At 38.0% G+C, this 21,103-nt stretch overlaps 1 protein-coding gene across 1 annotated transcript in view; it reads left to right on the top strand.

Annotated features, from left to right (window-relative positions):
- HOMER1 (homer scaffold protein 1) overlaps positions 1-21,103 on the top strand; it is a 125,982-nt gene that overhangs the window by 92,167 nt on the left and 12,712 nt on the right. The window contains exons 6-8 of the mRNA XM_035014730.1: positions 11,876-12,032; positions 15,784-15,894; positions 16,525-16,605. Of these exons, the coding sequence (XP_034870621.1) occupies positions 11,876-12,032; positions 15,784-15,894; positions 16,525-16,605 (349 nt within the window). The remainder of the gene's footprint in view (positions 1-11,875; positions 12,033-15,783; positions 15,895-16,524; positions 16,606-21,103) is intronic.

The following is a 21,103-nucleotide window of genomic DNA, read 5'->3' as shown; positions in this document are numbered from 1 at the left end:
AGATTCCTTATTGCATGTACATATACAGAAATATTTGAGTGACTGTTACGTGCTTTCTTTAAGGTTTATTCCTCAGAATCACCCAATGAGGATAGTCAGTATTAATTATAGTTTTACAAATGAGGAAACAGAGGCTTAAAGAGTCTGGATAGTGTGCCCAAGGTCCCATAACTAGTGAGTAGCTGGAGCTACCGTGTCAACCAAGTCAACAAACTCCTCAGCTTGTGCTTTTTTTTTAAATTGAGATATAATTGATGTGTAACATTATATTAGTTGTAGATGTACCTGAGCCTGTATTTTTAACCACTCTTTCACAGTTGGTTCTTATTTCATATGTACATTTAATGAAATTCTTTATTTCTATTCAAAGTAATTTCTATTTAAAGACTGATAAAGGCATGGTTATACATTTTAAAGTAGTTTATTTCAGATTAATTTTATAACTTCCTCAGAAAAGTCACTGGTGTTTGTTTTCCCAGAGCTAAGTAAAATTCTATATTTTATCTGATTTCAGATGCCTTTGTTGATAAGACATACCATTATTTTATATACTACCAGCAAAAAAACATTGTCAATTTAACTAACAGCTCTTTCAGACTTACTTAGACACAGATATCAGTCTATCTAGAACACTTTTATACATAGGTGGTATATCTAGAATAAGTGGCTTAAGGTGCTCCTATGCTTTCATCATATTCAGAAGTCCAACTCTTCTGATTCACTTTTTGACTGTATGTCCACATTTTTCAACCCAGTGTTCTAATTTTGGACTATTATAACATTGGAGATAAAGTATTTCTTTAAAAACTCTGTCACTCTTGTCTATGAAATTTTCTTCTAAGCCACTGTTTATTAAAAACTTTAATACATAAATTCCATTTCAGTTCTAGATACCATGTTTTCCAGAGTGTGATCTCTAGTTCCCTATTGGGATTGTTTTTAAAACTTAATCAGCAAACATATCTTCATCTGTTCACCAGTAGCCATTAGTTTGTGTATTACGTGTTAGCCAGTCATGCCAGGTTATGTGCAAAGATGATGGGTTGTAAGTCAGGAAGGAATCTGAGCTGGAAAGTAAGATTTGGGGGTTATCAAGGCATACATTGACAGCAAGGGTCAGAAGAGGCAATATTTAGAAACAGGTGCCAAAAGAACTATAAGGATCAGAACAGTGGGAACATCTGATAAGAGGACCCCAAGGATAAGGAAACTAGTGAGTTGCCAAAATTATAGTAAGCTTTGAGGGAAACCTTGTTAAGCATTTAGGCACGTTGAGGTTTTCATAGAATGATCCTTTGGTGTACTAGATTATTTGCCTAGCAGAACCTGAAATCCCTACTCGTTGAAGTCTTTTTCACAACAAATAATGTTTGTAAACATTGCAGAGTTACCCTATTTTCTTTTAAGAGATGTTTCCTTCCTTTAACTTGGTAACTTATATTAAGGAACACAAATTTAGACCCTGAACTGTTGAAGAAAGCATTAGTTTCTAAGTGGAATTAGCCTTGGGGTCAATAGGCCAACAGGGGAGCACCTAGTTCAGAAAGTGGCGTGTGTGTAGGTTGAAGTCCTCGTTGATGGCTTCTGCGCTCACAGGTGTGCAGGAAGGGTAAGGAGACAAACCGCCGGGCTGTCCTTTGACAGGGCGGTGTTGGGACTGCTTGAGTCCCTCTCTTACTTTCATAGTGAGGGAGTGACCTCACTACCAACACTAAGAATCATGTCCAGAGGTAAGCCTATTGCCACCAATTTTTACATCCCCTTTTAAAAGCTTATCTGGATATTTTTTACAGTTCTACATAATTAGCATGCATGGGGCTACCATTCTAGAGACTGATGGTGGATCTGGGCCCTGGAGGCATGGTGGGGAGGCAGCTTTTTAAAATTCTGTAACTAGGGGCGCCTGGGTGGCTCAATTGGTTGGGCAACTGCCTTCAGCTCAGGTCATGATCCCGGAGTCCCGGGATTGAGTCCCACATCGGGCTCCCTGCTCGGCGGGGAGTCTGCTTCTCCCTCTAACCCTACCCCCTCTTGCGCTCTCTCTCTCTCTCTCTCTCTCTCTCTCAAATAAATAAATAAATAAAATCTTAAAAAAAATGTTTAAAATTCTGTAACTAACCATTCACATAGAGGATTCACTTCATAGGTTAAATAAGTAACTGCATTGCTCATGCATTAGACTTACTTTGTTAGATTGTCTATTGTTAGTACTTTTTCTTCTAGACTTTACATAACTAATTTAATGAGGTTTACTACTTTTTTGTAGAACTTTGACCTTAGTTAAAGGAAACCTGTAAAATTCCAGTTTAAAGAACCTTTCAAGTGATGTCTTGGGAGTGTTTGGAACTCCCTCATCTGACTTATAGATCTGAAGCCAACAGGAAACCGGCTGGTCCTTTCTGAAGGGAAACTTTACCAGTCACAAGAATAAAGAATTATTTTGCTCTTATTCCAGCAAACAGACATGAGATCATAGTGGTATTTCAGTATCTCTTCTGACTCACTGGTGTCTCCTGCTAAACAATTTAGTGGTTTCTTTGTGAACTTTACGTAATGTGAAACTATCAAAACTGTACCTGTAAAAAAGGACCAAATTAGCAGCCAAAGTTAGGACCCTAACATTTTTTTAAACAAGTATTCCTGAACTGTAAGATGCTAAATTAAAATGTTGGTATCAACAGTAATCCCATGGTATTCATTATTGCTAAAAGTCAGTCTAGGGGCGCCTGGGTGGCTCGGTCGGTTAAGCGTCTGCCTTTGGCTCAGGTCTTGATCCCGGGGTCCTGGGATCGAGCCCCGCATCAGGCTCCCTGCTCAGTGGGGAGCCTGCTTCTCCCTCTGCCTCTGCCTGCAGCTCTCTCTGCTTGTGCTCTCTCTCTGACAAATAAATAAATAAAACATTTTAAAAAAATAAAAAATAAAAATAAATCTAATGGGGGAGGAATGGGCTATCTTAAAATTGTAAGAAAGGAACACTTTTTTAAATTGCAAAAGTATGTCAACTATTTAAAATTATATATGAGGGCTGACCACATCTGAGATAACTGAGATAGCTCACATGTAAAACTTCCTTCAGGATACTCTTTGGTATTCATTGTAAGTTGAAATTGTGTAGGGTAGTCTAATATACTAGATGGTGAGGGGAATATACCAAGAAAGCTATAAAGGGAAAACAGGGCAGATTGGCAAAAATCAAAAACATGTTATTTCCTAAATCGTATTTCACACTGTGTACTAGGTAATTAAAGGAGCAGCTCATAAAGTAGAGGAAGCAAGAATGTTCTAATATATTCAAATTTACCAGCAAAGTTAAAATTTTGGTTGATACTGCAAAACAGCCTTAAAAACATATTTACTTTGGAACCAAGTATAAGAGAATGCAGAAAGACAAAAACAATATTGAACTGTTCTCTCCTGTAATACTTCAAGATTAGATTATTAAGTCTCAATTTGTTATGGTTTGTTGTCTTCTTGTGCAATATATATAAATTATTTGGTATGACCGTTTTCTTCAGCATTTACCTTTTTGTTTAAATGCAATCAGCAGGACTTTGGGGCTCTGCAGAGTAAAGAAGAAGAAGGTTAATGGAAGTCCATGGACAGTTATCTGTGGCCAGATCTTATTACTTGATATACTAGAGGCTCAAGACATGTTTAGGGAAAGAAGTAGATAAGTTTATAGTATACTGAGACACAGTACCTTCACCTTTTTCTGTCTGTTCCAGAGGCATCATTTCAATGTCTTCCTGCCCAAAACCAGATTTTTGATTCATTTATTTGACAGAGCGAGAGAGCACAAGCAGGGGGAGCAGCAGAGGGAGAGGGAGAAGCAGGCTCCCCGTTGAGCAGGGAGCCCGACATGGGGCTCCATCCCAGGATCCCGGGATTATGACCTGAGCCGAAGACAGATGCTTAACTGACTGAGCCACCCAGGCACCCCCAAAACCAATTTTTTTTTTTTTAAGATTTTATTTATTTATTTGAGAGAGAGAGCACATGAGAGGAGGGAGGGTCGGGAGGGTCAGAGGGAGAAGCAGACTCCCTGCCGAGCAGGGAGCCCGATGCGGGACTCGATCCAGGGACTCCAGGATCATGACCTGAGCCGAAGGCAGTCGCTTAACCAACTGAGCCACCCAGGCGCCCCCCAAAACCAATTTTTAATTATGCCTTATCTATGGCCCATTCCTTTCCTATGTGTATCTCTGCCTCTATAATCCTGCTTCTCCTATCTACTTCTTTTTTTTTTTTTTTAAGATTTTATTTATTTTTCAACAGAGAGAGACAGCAAGAGAGGGAACACAAGCAAGGGGAGTGGGAGAGGGAGAAGCAGGCTTCCCACTGAGCAGGGAGCCCAATGTGGGACTCGATCCCAGGACCCTGGGATCATGACCTGAGCCGAAGGCAGACGCTTAACGACTGAGCCACCCAGGCGCCCTCTCCTATCTACTTCTTATCACCATCTACAGATGCCCACTAACCTCCTTCCTTTTTATTTTTGACTCTTTTATTATGTGTTTCCTGCCCACCCAGTCTCTTCCCATGCCAACAAATGCATGAATGGAGCAGCTTAGGGACCATTCTACCAGTTTAAGAAGACCTTTCCAGCTCTTAAAGTTTGTAATCCTACATTCACAGAAAGTGTATTTACAAGTTTTAGAAAGCGTTTTTTTTTTCTTTTGGTAATGTGATAATTTTAAAAATTGAAGTATAATTTTTATATTTAGTAAAATTCACTCTTTCTGCCGTACAGTTTTATCCATTTTACATTTGTATAGCTGTGTAGCTACCAACACAAAGTAGGGTTCTATCACCCCCCAAAATTCTCTCCTGCTCTTTGGTATGGTAGACTTCTTTCCCTACCCCAGCCACTGGACAACCAGGGATCTCTTTTCTATCCCTTTTGTCTTTTCTGTAATGTCATATAAATGGAAATCAAACAATATGTAGCCTTTTTTCCCCTATTTAAAAAAATTGTGGGGGTGCCTGGGTGACTCAGTCAGTTAAGTGTCTGATTCTTGATTTCTGCTCAGGTCCTGATCTCAGGGTTGTGAGATCAAGCCCTGATGTTGGGCTCCTGCTAAGCGTGGAGCCGGCCTAAGATTCTTTCTCTCCCTCTTCCTCTACCCCTCCCACCCCCGGCTCACACGTGCTCTCTCTCAAGGGCACCTGGGTGGCTCAGTCGGTTAAGCATCTGCCTTTGGCTCAGGTCATGATCTCAGCGTCCTGGGATCGAGTCCTGCATCAGGCTCCCTGCTGAGCAAGGGAGTCTATTTCTCCCTCTCCCTCTTCCCCTCCCCCTGCTTGCACTCTTTGTCTCTCACCTAAAAATCTTTTTAAAAAATTTAAAAAGTGATAAAATATATATAGCATAAAATTTATCATAACCATTTTTACATGTACAGTTCAGTGTAACATATATTCACATTTTTTTTAAAGATTTTATTTATTTATTTGACAGAGAAAGAGAGAGAGAAAGAGATAGGGAGAGCAGGAACACAAGCAGGGGGAGTGGGAGAGGGAGAAGCAGGCTTCCCACTGAGCAGGGAGCCCGATGCGGGGCTTGATCCCAGGACCCTGGGATCATGACCTGAGCCGAAGGCAGACGCTTAACTGACTGAGCCACCCAGACACGCTAGGTAGTATAGACATTTTAACATTTGTTCTTCCAATCCATGAGCATGGAACATATTCCCATTTCTTTGTGTCTTCCTAATTTCTTTCATTGAGTGTTCTGTAATATTCTGAGTACAGATTTTTTTGCCTCTTAGGTTTATTCCTAGGTATCTTACAGTTTTGGGTGCAATTGTAAATGGGATTGACTCCTTAATTTCTCTTTCTTCTGTCTCATTGTTTGTGTATAGAAATGTAACTGATTTCTGTGCTTTGATTTTATGTCCTGCCACTTTGTTTAATTCCTGTATGAGTTCTAGCAATTTTGGGGTGGAGTCTTTTGGGTTTTCCACATAGACTATCATGTCATCTACAGAGAGAGAGTTTGACTACTTTGCCTATTCAGATGCCTGTTATTTCTCTTTGTTGTCTGATTGCTGGGGCTAGGACTACAACTGGTTTTGTGTGTTGATTTTTGTGTCCTGCAGCTTTGAAGAACTCATTTGGTAGTTCTGACAGCCTTTTTATGAAATCTTTAGGGTTTTCAATATATAAATCATGTCACCTGCAAACAGATTTTTACTTCTTCCTTTTTAATTTAGACATCTTTTATTCATTTTTGTGCCTACGGGTACTGGCTAGGACTTCCAGTACCAATTTGAAGTTGGAGTGGTGAAAATGAGCATCCTTGTCTTGTTTCTGATCTTAGAGAAAAAGGTTTCAGTCTTTCATATTTGAGTCTGATATTAGCTGTGTGCTTTACATATATGGCCTTTATTATGTTGAGGTAGTTTCCTTCTGTTCCTCATTTACTGAGTATTTTTATAATAAAAGGGTATTGAATATTGTCAAGTGTTGTTTCCTACATCATTCGAGATGAGTTTTTTTCTTTTATTCTATTAATGTGATGTATTACATTGATTTCTTTTTAAAGATTTGTATTTATTTATTTAGAAAGAGAAAGAGAGCGAGTGCAAATATGAGCTGGGGGAGGGGCAGAGGGAGAAGCAGATACCCTGCTGAGCAGGGAGCCCGATGCAGGGCTCCATCCCAGGACGCTAGGATCGTGACCTGAGCCAAAGGCTAACACTTAAGCAACTGAGCCACCCAGGTGCCCCTACATTGATTTTTATATGTTGAACCTTCCTTGAATTCTAGAATCTCTTCATTTTATTTTTAAATGGTGTTTTTCAAAGAGAAGTTTGTAATTGTTATGAAATCCTTTTATTAATTTTTTTAATGGATCCTGCTTTTGGTGTTTTAGCTAAGAAACCTTTGCCTAACCCATGGTGACAAAGATTTTCTTCTTGGTTTCTTCTGGGAGTTTTATATTTTATAAGTTTTATGTTTTCAGTTAATTTTTGTATTGGAAATGAGATATGACTCAAGATTCTGTGTGTGTGTGGTTATCTAGTTGATTTAGCACCATTTGTTTTATTTTTTATCTTTTTTAAAGATTTTATTTGACAGAGACACAGCAAGAGAGGGAACACCAGCAGGGGGAGTGGGAGAGGAAGAAGCAGGCTTCCTGCCAAGCAGTGAGCCCGATGTGGGGCTCAATCCCAGGACCCTGGGACCATGACCTGAGCCGAAGGCAGACGCTTAACGACTGAGCCACCCAGGCGCCCTGGCTAAATTTGTTTTTTAAAATTTTATTTATTTGAGAGAGAGAGTGCAGGAGTGGAGGGAGGGGCAGAAGAGGAGGGAGAAGCAGACTCCCCACTGAGCAGGGTGCCCCACTTGGGGCTCAATCCCCGGATCCCAGGATCATGACCTGAGCTGAAGGCAGATGCTTAACCAGCTGAGTCACCCAAGCACCCACAGTTTGGCTAATTTTGGTTGGTCAAATGAACTGATTTCTAAATTACTCCAAAACAAGGCATTCTGTTTTGGGGATGCTAACCTTTTCCTGAACACGTCCTTTGTAGATTCTCCAAGTCCCAGATCTGTGTTCTGTACATGAAATCTCTTATATTTTGTATGTTTGATAGATCGATCTAGAATGGAAATCTAAATAGTAGAATCTATAGATTCTACTAATCAAGGCTAGTGTGAAGTCCTGTCCCAAGTGTAAGATTCAAAATACTTATATTCAAACTTATATTGAAAACTTAATTAAAATTTAATAGTTAAAACATTTACTATTCATTATATTAGTTAACCCTAGGTTGATTTTGTACTTACTTCATAAAGAATACATTTTACTTAAATGAACACCTTTTCTTTTTCATTTAGGTTGTCAGTGTGTTAGCTAAACCTGCATAGATTGGCAAGCACCAGGCTATGCTCAAAGTAGGATAGGTGGTGTAACTAGAAAATACTTATGGAGAAGACCTGAATCTGTGAAAAGGAAGAATGCAATCTTGTAGATTGATGCTAATATAGAAAATTTGGGGCAAAAATTCATAGGAAACAAAGTGAAAATCTGATTGGGAGGAAGAAACCCTCACAGGCAAGCCAGCTTGACTAGAACGGGAGATATAACCCATGTGCCTCAATCCAGGAAGATTAGGCAGATTGATACCACCAAGGAATTAACTCAGTTCTCCATGGACACTGATTGAGTGTCCCCAAAATTTAACTCAATTCTTAACACTATCAGGTTAAGGGCTCAGTCCCACAATACTGCTTCCTCTTTAGATGCCAATCTCAAGTCCCAAGTTGTTACCTGTGCTTCTGTTTGGCTGTAAATTAGAGGTTCCCACAATCCCCTCCCTAGTTTGATTAATTTGCTAGAGTGGCTCACAGAACTCAGGAAACTGGTTTTACTTACTAGATAATCGGTTTATTATAAAGGATATGAATGAATAGCCAGGTGAAATGATACACAGGGCAAGATTCTGAAAGCAGGAGCTTTTTTCCTGTGGAGTGTGGACCTAGCACATGGATGCTTTCTGGGTCACCAACATGGAAGCTCTGAGAAACCCATTCTTTTGGGGTTTTATGGAGGCTTCATTACACAGACATGATAAACTCACTAGCCATGGGTGACTGATTCAACTTCCAGCCCCTCTCCCCTCCCTGGAGGCCAGGGGGTGGGACTGAAAGTTTTAACCTTTAATCAAGGTTGGTTCTCCTGGAAAGCAGCCCCCACATCTTTAGAGGGGTTCTAAAAATCACCTCATTAACATAAACTCAGTTGCAGTTGAAAGGGCCTTCTTTTGAATAACAAGACATCCATTTCACCTTTATGAGTCTAAAGTGATTTCTGGAACTGAGGACAAATGTCCAAATGTAACAAAAGATGCCCAGGAGTTTGATATTTGCATATATCAAGTGTTTAAATTAGTTCAATAAGATTTTACTTGTCAGATTGAAGGGTCTGTTTAAATAAAACTCCTCTATAGGGAAAAAAATGGTAGGTGGTTTTAAAAAAATCTTTAGAACAGGTGCATGCTTTGCTCAGAAAAACCGAATTTGGAAAATCATTCCACAAAAGACAGAATAGCAAAGAACTTTCTTTTCAAGGATAGAAGTGGCTTGTTAAATTAATAGCTTAGCTTATTGTTTGATTTTGTCCTTTCATGTTTAGATGAAATGTTCTCACTTAGTAAACTTTAGAAAAAAAAATTTTTTTTAAACTTTAGAAAATTTTTTAAACTTTATTTGAAACTAATTTTAGACTTAGAGGAAAGTTAAAAAACTATGTAGAGAAACCATCACCCAGCTTCCCTTACTGTTAACATCTTACATAACCATAATAATTATCAAATTAATATCAATACAATACTGTTAACTCCAGTTTAGGAGACTTGTTTTCATCATTGTCCCTTTCCTAGGAACCTGTTTGCATTTAATTATTTCTTCTTATTCTCCACCATTCTATTTCTCAGTCTTGTCTTCTCTTGACACTTTGGAAGAGTACCAACCAGTTATTTTGTAGAATGTCCTCAGTTTGGGTTTATGTTGTTTTCTCATGATTAGAATGAGGTTATGCCTTTTTGGCAAGAATACCGCAGAAATTATCTTGTGTCTTTCCTTATGCATCATATCAGTGGGTTCATGTTGCCGATATATCTTATTATTAGTGGTGAGCTTTAGAAATCTGGCTGATAATAATATATATAATATTATATATATAATATATAATTAATTATATAATAAACAAATTATTATTTGTTTATTATTTTATTGTTATAAAATTATATAATTATAATATATAATTAATATAATACATATTAAAATTCCTATTAAAAATACCTGGGTGGCTCATTCAGTTAAGTGTCCAACTCTTGATTTCTACTCAAGTCATGATATCAGGGTTGTGAAAATAAGCCCTGTGCTGGGCGTGGAGCCTGCTTAAGATTCTCTCTCCCTTTGCCCCTCCCCCCTGCCTCTCTTAAAAAAAAAAAAGAAAGAGAAATCAGTCCATCAAAGCATTTGCTCTGTGATGCAGATAACCTACCAAAAACAAAAATGCAGATTAAAGAAAGCTATCATTATCACTAATTAATGGGATGAGGTTTGTAGAATTTCACTAAAAGGAGGAAACTGTTCAATAATAAGTAAGAAAAGGGGCACCTGGGTGGCTCAGTCGGTTAAGCATCTGACTCTTGATTTAGGCTCAGGGCATGATCTCAAGGTCCTGCCATCTTGAGCCCCATGCAGGGCTCCGTGCTCAGCCAAGAGTCTGCTTGAGTTCTTTCTCTCCTGTCCCCCCACCCACCATGTATGCGCACATTCGCTGTCTCTCAGATAAATCTTTTTTTTTTTTTTTTAAGGAAAAAAACGTCTTTTTTTTCAAATGAGGCAATTCTTTCTTCATGGGACAGTTAACGAATTATCAAGAGAGAAATCTTCCCAATTAATAGAATTGTCTTTGTAATAGAAAAATTGTCTTGGTTGAGGCAATTAACTTTGGATAACTTACTAAGTAGAACAGTAAATGAGGAAATAGGTTATTGCTTTTAGGTTTTTTTTGTTTTATATGCAACACAGAATTCTATCAGAAATTAAGTCATTAGGACCAATTTCTAGGTGTAGCCTATCATAATACCTGAAATAAATTTATTGCGACAAATTTTTGTATTTTGGGCATCTCAAAATTATGAATAACGTGAAATAAATCAATAACAGTTTCACAAGAAATACTATGTTACATGTCCCAAATCTTATTGACATTACAGCATCCTCACATGTTTCACAAAGGAATGAAATTGTACTTCAAGGTTTGATGAACTTAAAAAATACAGTGCATTTGGTGCAGCCACTGTGGAAAACAGTATGGAGGTTCCTCAGAAATTAAAATAGAAATATCATATGATCCATTAATTTCACTTCTGGGCATTTACCCAAAGAAAATGAAAATACTAATTCTAAAAGGTATATGCACCCTTAGGTTTATTGCAGCATTATTTACAATAGCCAAGATAGGGAAGCAGCCCAAGGTCCATTAATAGATGAATGGATAAAGAAGATGTGGTATGTGGTGCGCACACACACACACACACACACAATGGAGTATTATTCAGCCGTAAAAAAGAATGAAATCTTACCATTTGCAACAACATGGATGGGCCTACAGGGTATTTTGCTGTGTAAAATAGGTCAGATAGGGAAAGACAAAATACCAGAGGATTTCAAGTACATGTGGAATCTAAAAAAGAAAAACAGAAATAGACTCAAAGTACAGAGAGCAAACTGGTCTCTCTAGTTGCCAGAGAAAAGGGGAATAAGGCAAAATAGGTGATTAAGGAGATTAAGAGGTGCAAACTTCTAGTTATAAAGTAAATAACAGGGATGAAAAGTACAGATTAAGAAATATAACAAATAATATGGTAATAACTTTGTATAGTGACACATGGTAACTGTACTTATCATGGTGAATATTTCGTGATGTATATAGTTATCAAATCACTATGTTATACCCCTGAAACTAATATAGTATTATATGTCAACTAATACCCACCTTAAAAAATACACAGTACGTTGTTAGGTTTTGCTTGTAGATATTTTTCAGGGTATAATGTTTATTCCTCAAAAGAGAATGGGTAGAAACTCTTCTGTAGATATCTGTATCTGTCCTAATGAAGGTGAGAACTGGTCTACATTAAGCCTACTGCTTTGGTACTTTTTCTGTTTCTTCACTTGCTAGATTTTCTTCAGCCAGAACTTTTCAGTGAAATATTTGTTGAAATATTTGTTTTTATTCTTTTCGGATTATCTTTGAAACATTCATGGACTATAAAACTAATAGAACCAAGGACTGCTGCACCTCCAAAGTGACAATATTCAGTGTAATTGATAGAATTTTCTTTTCTTTTAGTTCAGCAATCAGCAAACATTGGGAGGCTGAACTGGCTACCCTCAAAGGAAATAATGCCAAACTCACTGCGGCCCTGTTGGAGTCCACTGCCAATGTGAAACAATGGAAACAGCAGCTTGCTGCATATCAGGAGGAAGCAGAACGTCTGCACAAGCGGGTAAGCTCAGAGCTCCTGCTCTCCGTGGGGATTGATGGCTAACAGATTTCCCTGACCTGCAGAAACATACATGTAGATTCAGCACAAGGACATCTGGAGATAGTCATTGCTTGTCAGAACATATGTATAGATGGTAGTAAATGTGGGTTTAGTTAAGAAAAATATTTTTCTATTCTGCCACGTATTAGCTGTGTGACCTTTGGTAAGTGATCCCTTTCTGCTCAGTATTCTCATGTATAAAATTGAAAATTGTAGAATTCCTGTGAAAATGAATAGAGAAAATGAATTGTCATGTAGTTGCACCGAGTTGATAGATCCTTTTATCATTTTTATTGGTTTTTTGAAGAAGGAACAACTTAAAAAATACAGGTAAGAAATTCTTTATAAAAGTTGCTTATGCAGGTTTCCCCACTATCCAAAAGTAAAGCTGTGAAACCTTTCCTAAGCTGAAGTGGTATAAGGAGAAGAGTATCCCCTGCTTTCCAGAAGTTCACTTTGTTTTTACAAAAGACCTACATTAGTATCTGTTTTTGCTGACAAATCTGAGGACCATTTTTAGTTTTGCCACAAAAAGCTGTTACCGTACTAATTCAGGTCTTTTGTAAAAGTGAAGTGGCATAATTCAAACTCTCAGAAAGTGGGAGACACCTGTATTTGTAATTTCATGCAGGAAAAGAAAATCAGAAATCCCAGTATGAAAAATATTAGAAGCCCAAACAATTACTTGTGAAGAATTTTTTTTTGTATTCACAGCATTTGCATTTACCCAACAGGAAGTATATGCCGCTAATTTCCTTTTTTGGGAAGGATGCCAAAGAAGTGAACTTCGTAGACAGTAGGAAATGGCCTTACTTCCAGAGCACAGTCAGGAATGTAGTAAGATCAGGCTGAGGTGGGAAGTAATATAGAGATGAAATAGAGACAGGGAGGGAGAGTAAGAAACCTGAGTAAATGTCATCCTGTTGTATGCGTAAAGGTTAACTTAGGAGGAGGAAGAAGGAAGTTGTTGTTTAATGACTATAGAATTTCCATTTTGTAAGATGAAAATGTTCTGGAGACCTTTTTCACAACAGTGTGAGAATACTTAACACTGCTGAATTGTACACTTAAAAATGGCTGAGATGATAAAATTTTTTTCTGTGTTCTTTACCACAATAAAATAAATTAATCCATGACAGTTCACTCATGAGCCAATAAATACTCACAGAAGAACTATCATATCCTCTTACTGTATAATCCCTGTCCTTAAGGAAATTTTGGTTTAAATTGTGAATTGAATTTTAAAGATCTAAGAAATGAAATCTTTCTATTTATTCACATGTTTATAATTTTTAATGCTCTTCTTTCCTTCTTGTAGATCTGAATTTCCATCAGGTATCCTTTCTGTGTAGCCTAACTTCCTTTGCAAGTTGCAGCCAGAGGGATATAGGGGGCAGCTTTTTGTCTTTACTATAGGTTGCGTTTTCCTATTTCTTCACATGTCTAGTCATTTTCAGTTGTATGTTAGACATTTGAAATTAGATGACATACAGCCCATAGTTTCTCTTATCTTACTCTGAATGATGTTGATTTTTGTTTGAGTAAGCAGTTAAACTTACTTACAGATTTCCTTGAAATTGTGGAGGTGTGGACTTAGGCTTCATTGGAGTCCATTTATTTTAATCTTGCCCTTAACCCTATGGTGAATTCCATAGTCCTGGGAAATGTTTATTTCTAAGGCATAATCCTGCTGGTGTTTTAGTGGAAAGCTTGAAGTAATAACCCACGTCCTCTAATTTGGTGGGACTGAAACGCCAAACTGTTCTCTCTGTGGTGAGCCCTACCACAGCTCAGCTCTTGCAGCCTTCCGGCTCCTTTCATTCCTCCCCCCCATGCTGGACTCCTTGGATCTTACCTGTGCATGTGTAGATGAAGGGTTAGCCAAAGATTTGAAGGAAGTCTGTATGTTTCTTTGGGGGCTTTCTTCATACAGTTCCCTCAATTTCTAGCTGTTTCAGCTGTTTTAAGGGGTCCCCAGATCCTCAGGCTCCTCAGGGAAATAAGACCACAAGTTTCTGCTTAAGTTCTAGTCAAGCAATGCAGCCAGACTACAGAGTGCCTTCAAGCAAAAAGATGTGTATATGTGTATTTTACCCAATGTGATTGCTTTCTTTCTGGCTTTTGCTCTATTTGGTTGCTTACCTGGGCATTCAAACAGTTGAATTTTACATTTTGGTCATGATTTGCAATTGTTATCTGTGGGAAAGTTTTTCCAGTAAAAAGTACTCCATCATTATCAGAACTGGAACTCCCTATAAGGAATTCATTATCTAATTGGACCAAAAAAAAAAAACCCTCCTATATATTGAATAATAAGGAAATAATTCCCAAGATTTTGAATACATTTCATTTTGTGGACCACAGGACAGGAGAGCCTAGAGGAATCAAGTAGATAGGAATGACTTTCTGGTGAAAGTACATGCTGACCTGAGAGCTGAAGGTTTGCTAAGGTCTGAACAGCCTCAGCGGTAAGAGTGGACATTCTAGTTAAGTCAGCAAGATGGTTTATTCAGTGAGAGTGGTTTATTTTTAGGGTGAAGAGACTCGCCTATTTTTAGTTGGAAAAACCACCTATCACATACTGTGAGTGTCTTGGGTGATGAGGATGGTTAAGTAGTTTAGGACTGGTGTATGCAAGACCTGCAGGTTTAGATTTGATACTGTAAAAAATGAGCCATTGAAAGGCTTTGAATGGAGGAATTATACAATGATAGATGAATGTTAGTTTATAGGAGAGGTAAAAACAGACAAAGATTTTAGTTATGTCCTCTGGTGGGCCATTGCTGTTGTCTAGGCTTGGATGATAGGGTCTGCACAAGGCTATTAGTACATGAATAGAAAGGAAGAAAATGTTAAGAAACGTAGAGTAACATTTATGGAGGATAAGTGGATATTTGGAAAATGTGAAGGAGAAGGATTTGCTGTTTCCTTAATAGTCTAGAATTTATTGCATTCTAGTCAGCCAAAATGTATGAGATGCTAACGTGTGTAAATTGCTGTGATGAGGTGCGTGTGTATGTTTTTATGTTGTCTTCTGCCTATTTTGACTGTTGGGTCCAACAATGTCGTTGGATGGTTTAACTTTTAGGGGCAGTGCCTTTCTTTCTTCTCTCAGAAAATACCAAGTGCTCATTAAAAGTTCTGTAGCTCTTTGGGCCCTTAGTACATTCTTATTGACTAAAGAATATTATCTTTTGCTACAGAGACACTACTGATGTGAAGTCATTCTAGTATCGAATGATTGAAGTTGTATTTTAAGCATATCTTTTCTTCCAGATTCTCTTACATTTTGGAAATGTATTTGAAAAATTTCTCACTCTGTAAGGCCAGTTTTCAGAAGCCATGTTTAATTTGAAAGCTACAGATGGAAGGCAGATGGCTAGATCTGATTTTGAATATGTTTTCATAAGAAATTTTTAAAGAAGCCTCTCATTATAGGGGTTCTCAACTGTCATTAACCAATTAAGCTTTCCTAACTTCTTCCATGACTAAGCCATATAAATAATTATTCCCCTAGTCTTTTTTTGTTGTCCTAAATTTGTGTCCTTAAAGAATCTGTTCATTCTACCTTAAGTGTCTTAATATTTCTCAAAATTGATTTTCATATGTTGTTTAAAAGTCGTGATTTACCTATGAGGGGCTTATTATACTTTCAGCAAGAAATCTTTTGAGATAGTCATATAGCTTAACCTGTGTTCTCATTTCATTTTAGGTGACTGAGCTTGAATGTGTTAGTAGCCAGGCAAATGCAGTGCATACCCATAAGACAGAATTAAATCAAACAATACAAGAACTAGAAGAGACGCTGAAAGTGAAGGAAGAGGTATTTCCTACTTTTCACTCATCTGTAATCTAGCTAACATGTGTACAAAATATTTGAGTCTCTTTCAGATTTACAGGTACTTTATGGAATAAAGTAAGGTTGTGGGGTGTTTTGGGGGGGGGAGATGAAATTTTTTTTGATTGATATGAAGCTTGTTCATACTTTCTCCATCCTTGTCTCTGCTGTTAGGAACTACAGTGAGGCAGGCAGACTGAGATACTGCCTCTTGCCTTCTGTATGAGAGTTGCATTCTTAAAATCAACAGAAAACTGCGAGAGGTTAAATGAATTTTATAAGCTGTTGCTTTTTCTGATTTCCAGTCATAAGATTTAACATCCCAGGAAAGAATTATATCTACAAAGCTTGAAACAGCCTTAAAATGTTCTGATTGTTGTTTCCAAGCCGTGCTGTACCAAAGCCACCAAGCAGACTTGTTGCTTAAGATTATCATGGCTTAGACAACCTACCCATAAAGACGAATTCACCCTTCTAAAAATCAGCATAAAGGAATGTTTTTTAAATTATTCTTTTCCAAGGACTAGGACAATAATTTCAGGGAGAAATAACACTTTCTCTTTGCTTGATTTAGTTTAAATATTGTGGCTAAAGACATTGCTCTGCTTTTTCTAGGAAATAGAAAGATTAAAACAAGAAATTGATAATGCCAGAGAACTACAAGAACAGAGGGACACCCTGACTCAGAAACTACAGGTGAGCTATAATAACATTGTGATTCATTTCTGCATAGAGAGAGGCATCAGTCATTCTTTCACATAGTAATGACTTCTTTTCTGAAACTTCATTTTGTAGGTTCTCATTTTTCCAGGACTTGTGATTCATGACTAATCTTTGATTTTTCAAAAATTAAGTGATAACCTCACCTAGGTAGCATGGGATCATCATAGATGGCCATTTATAAACTGCCTTCAGTAAATTATTTTAGAAATGTCTGTTTTTTAACATAAAAAATACCCTGAATTTAAAGAGAATTTCTCACATGGATTTCATTCAGTCGAAGAGTTCTGCTCATTTTTTTTTTATGCTGAACTAATGAGTATGAATTGCAGAAGTAGTTGTGCCCTAATGGAAATTAAGTTAGTGACATTTTTCTTTCTTTACTCTAATGAATTTTTCTCACTTCTTTTGCATAAAAAAATATGTTTCCTGACTCTAATTTACATACATATATCCTGTATTGGTGGTTAGGGAAGATTTTTAGAATTCATTATCAAAGTCTCCGCACCTCCCGCCCTTTTCTTACACCCCAGTGGTTAGCTGCCTCTATAAAGAAAGGTTAGGACCACTTCAGAGTTTGGAGTAGAAATAAATGTATGTACAGAGGGAGGAATTTTGGGTCAGGGGTGATAAGTGGAACCTGAAAGCCCGGGAATTAGGAGTACCTCAATTGTAATGCGAATGTCTTGCGTTAATTGAGTGCTTACTATGTGCCAGACACTGTGTTAAGCACTTTACTTATATTGTGCATTTACTTCTTGTGACAGTCGCCTGAGGAAACTGAGGCTTGTATAAGTTCATTTGTCCACTCTCCATTTATATAGGTAGTCAGAATTCTGTGACAGTAGAGAGGGCCTTCATAAAGGAAGTAGGTTCTTTATATGGCATGACACATTACCCTCTCCCGTCATTGACTTGCAGCAGTCTGGTTTGTTTTGGCTAGCCCTATTAAATGTTGTTCCCACATTTTAATGATCTGTGTAAATTACTGGTTCTCGGGGGGAGGGGGCAGATTTGCCCTGCAGAGAACGTGTAGCAATGTGCCGAGACAATTTTGATTTTCACAACTCAGGCAGTACTATTAACATCTAGTAGGTTGAAGTCAAGAATGCTGCTAAACATCCAGTTATCTGGACCAAATTGTCAATAGTGCTAAGGTTGAGAAAGCCTGATGTAGAACTAAAGATGAAGTGTGTCCTCAGGGCTAGAAAAAGTGGGGGAAATTCAGTGGAGCTTTTGTCTTTTGTTCCTTTGGTTTGGGCTGCTATTTTCTAAGTCCTTGCTGTGATTCGGGCATTTGCCGAGCCCTTGCATACCTTTGCTTGAACTCATCCCTGTTTTCGAAGAGAAGGCAGCGGTTCAGAGGTGTTCACAAGTTGACGAGGCATTGAACTAGAAAGCAGTGAGGCCTCAATTTGTTTGGATTCCAAAGTCTCTGTTCTTTCTGTATGACTGCCCCCGGCTTCAGGCGGCCATGCTGCCAAGACATTCCTGACGGTTCCTTCAGATGTTTTCCAAGTTACGTACACATCCCAGAGAAACCAAGAGGTGATTTTTCAAATCAAACTTCTTAAATGTATTTCATCATTAATTGAGCGATAATTGAATTTTAAAGCTGGCTCCTATTCTTACCTCTTCTTTCACCATATATCAAAAATGCTGATCAAAGCAACCTACTAGGAACATGATAGGGAAGCTTTCAGACCTTCTGATGGGCTGGCTCCTACTTGCAACTTAGGTCTTGGCTTACGTGTTAATTTCTCCAACTTCTCAGTTTACGCACAACTCCGCAAGGTCTCCCCCACCCCACCCCAGGTACTCTTTGTTTTTTTTTGTTTTTTTTTTTTAAAGATTTTATTTATTTGACAGAGAGATAGACAGCACAAGTAGGCAGAGTGGCAGGCAGAGGGAGAGGGAGAAGCAGGCTTCCCGCTGAGCAGGGAGCCCGATGTGGGGCTCGATCCCAGGACCCTGGGATCGTGACCTGAGCCAAAGGCAGCTGCTTAGCCGACTGAGCCACCCAGGCGCCCCTACTCTTTGTAATATTACCTTGTTTTATTTTCCTAGTAGCAATTAGTCACTATCTGAAGTGGTCTTATTTTTCAACTTTACTTTGAAATAATTTCAGACTTACAGAAAAGTTGCAAGAATAACACAATGACTTTTTATATACCTTTCACTCACATTTCCCAAATGTTGCCATTTTTTGCTGTATTTGTTTGACCATTCTGGAACTGTCTCTCTCTCTCCGTGTGTGTGTGTGTTATTTTTTCCTGAAATCTTTGAGAATAAGTTGCAAGATACTGTATCTCTTTACCTCTAAACGCTTCGGTGTGTATTTTCTAAGAGTAAGGCATTATTTTACATAACCATCAAAATCAAGAAATTATCTATATACAGACCTTATTCAAATTCCCATAATTGTCTTAATAATATTCTTTATAACAAAGTTTAAAACTTGTTTTTCTGGTCCAAGATTTATTCCGTGCTCATGGGTTGCGTTTAGTTGTCATATGTATTTATTTTGATGTTTGAATTGTCCCAGATTTGGCCAGTGGGAACCCATTCAGTCCAGCTTCTGATTCCTTTTTGATGTGACCCTTTCATTCTTTTAAAGAATGTCTTCATGTTTTAGGACAACTACATATTCAAGGCTCATCTTGTATTTTTTCAGTCCTCAACCTTGGAATTAGCTATTTCTCCAAGGAGAAATTTATTTCTTTTTTTTTTAAGATTTTATTTATTAGAGAGCGAGCGAGAGCACAAGCAGGGGGGTCAGCAGGCAGAGGGAGAAGCAGGCTCCCCACTGAGCAGGGAGCCTGATGCTGGGCTTGAGCCCAGGACCCTGGGGTCATGACCTGAGCTGAAGGCAGACACTTAACTGACTGAGCCACCCAGGCGTCCCTCCACGGAGAAATTTCTTTAGGCAAAGATTGATATTTAGAAGCCAGGATCTGAGTACCAGGTAGGGTTTTTGCTATTGAGATAGCATTGTTTCTATGCCATCTTAATAAACAGAGCTGGAAGGACGTAAATACCACATTATGTCTATTTCAATAGCCATGTATATATAAAACTGAATTCTTACTCATACCTCCCATTACAGTGTAATACAATGGAGTTTATTATAGCCTTTCCCATACTCATATTTGTAATTCCTTTACCCAATACTAAGAAACCCGATTCTTATTATCTACAGTATATTTATTTACTTTCTCAATCTTAGCACAGAAAATAGTTTTTGAATTACTAATTCATACCACCACAAAAAAATGCAAACAAAACCTTACCAACTAGAGATCACTATAATTTTTTTTGTCCTCAGCCTATGTTCAAAAGTTTGTTGGGTTAGTTCTTCCCCTCCTCTGCAATTGGTTAGGTTATTCATTTGAAACATACTTTGTTCGGGGCACCTGGGTGGCTCAGTCAATTAAGTGTCTGCCTTCAGCTCAGGTCATGATCCCAGGGTCCTGGGATTGAACCCGGTGTCAGGCTCCCTGCTCAGCGGGAAGCCTGCTTCTCCCTCTCCCTCTGCCTGCCGCTCCCCCTGCTTGTGTTCTCTCTGTCAAATAAATAAATAAAATCTTAAAAAAAAAGCCATACTTATATGTTCATTTGTATCATATTATATTCCATTTTAGTATTTTCTTATCCATTCTTCTACATTTTATATATGCATGCATTTACTGAGTATATGAAACATTAGCATGGTTCCAAAAGTCAGAACTATTTGGAAAGATGTCTTTAGAGACATACCCTCCAGTCCCCACTACCCTAGCTTCTGCCCCATCCTTCCCACCCCATTCCCATCCGCCACCTGTGGGTAACCAATCTCATTAGTTGCTAGTTTATCTTTTCTGTATTTCTTTTCACACAAATGAACAGATCTATTTGTTTACCTTCTCCCCTCCTTTTTAAAAGGTAACGTACTCTAGATTACTCTTCTGCACTTTGTTTCTTTCACGTAAAATATATTCTGGAAGTCACTCTTGTCAGTTCACTGAGATCATGTTCATGCTTATGATAGCTGTAAACTCCTTCATTTGTGGAGTGATAGTTTATTCAGCCACTCCTTTATGTGGGTATTTAGGCTGTCTCCAGTGTTCTGCAACAATACTACAATGAGTAATATTGCGCATAGGTATTTTGTTATTGTTGGAGGTGTATCTTCAGAATAGATTTTTTGTTTGTTTGTTTTGTTTTTAGTAATCTCTGCACCCACCGTGGGGCTCGAACTGATGACCGCAAGATGCAGAGTCTCATACTCTTCCTCCTGAGCTAGGGAGATAGCATTGTTTCTATGCCATCTTAATAAACAGAGCTGGAAGGATATAAATACCACATTATGTCTATTTCAATAGCCATGTATATATAAAACTGAATTCTTACTCATACCTCCCATTGCAGTGTAATACAATGGAGACTCTATCACCCCCGAGATAGATTCTTAGAAGGAAGATTTCTAAGTAAGAAA

Source organism: Mirounga leonina, unplaced genomic scaffold (assembly GCF_011800145.1).
Source record: "Mirounga leonina isolate KUSES-001 unplaced genomic scaffold, KU_Mleo_1.0 Mir_168, whole genome shotgun sequence".
Lineage (NCBI taxonomy): Eukaryota > Metazoa > Chordata > Mammalia > Carnivora > Phocidae > Mirounga > Mirounga leonina.
The sequence above is the reverse complement of the archived record's forward strand: the minus strand, read 5'-3'. Positions and strand labels throughout refer to the sequence as shown.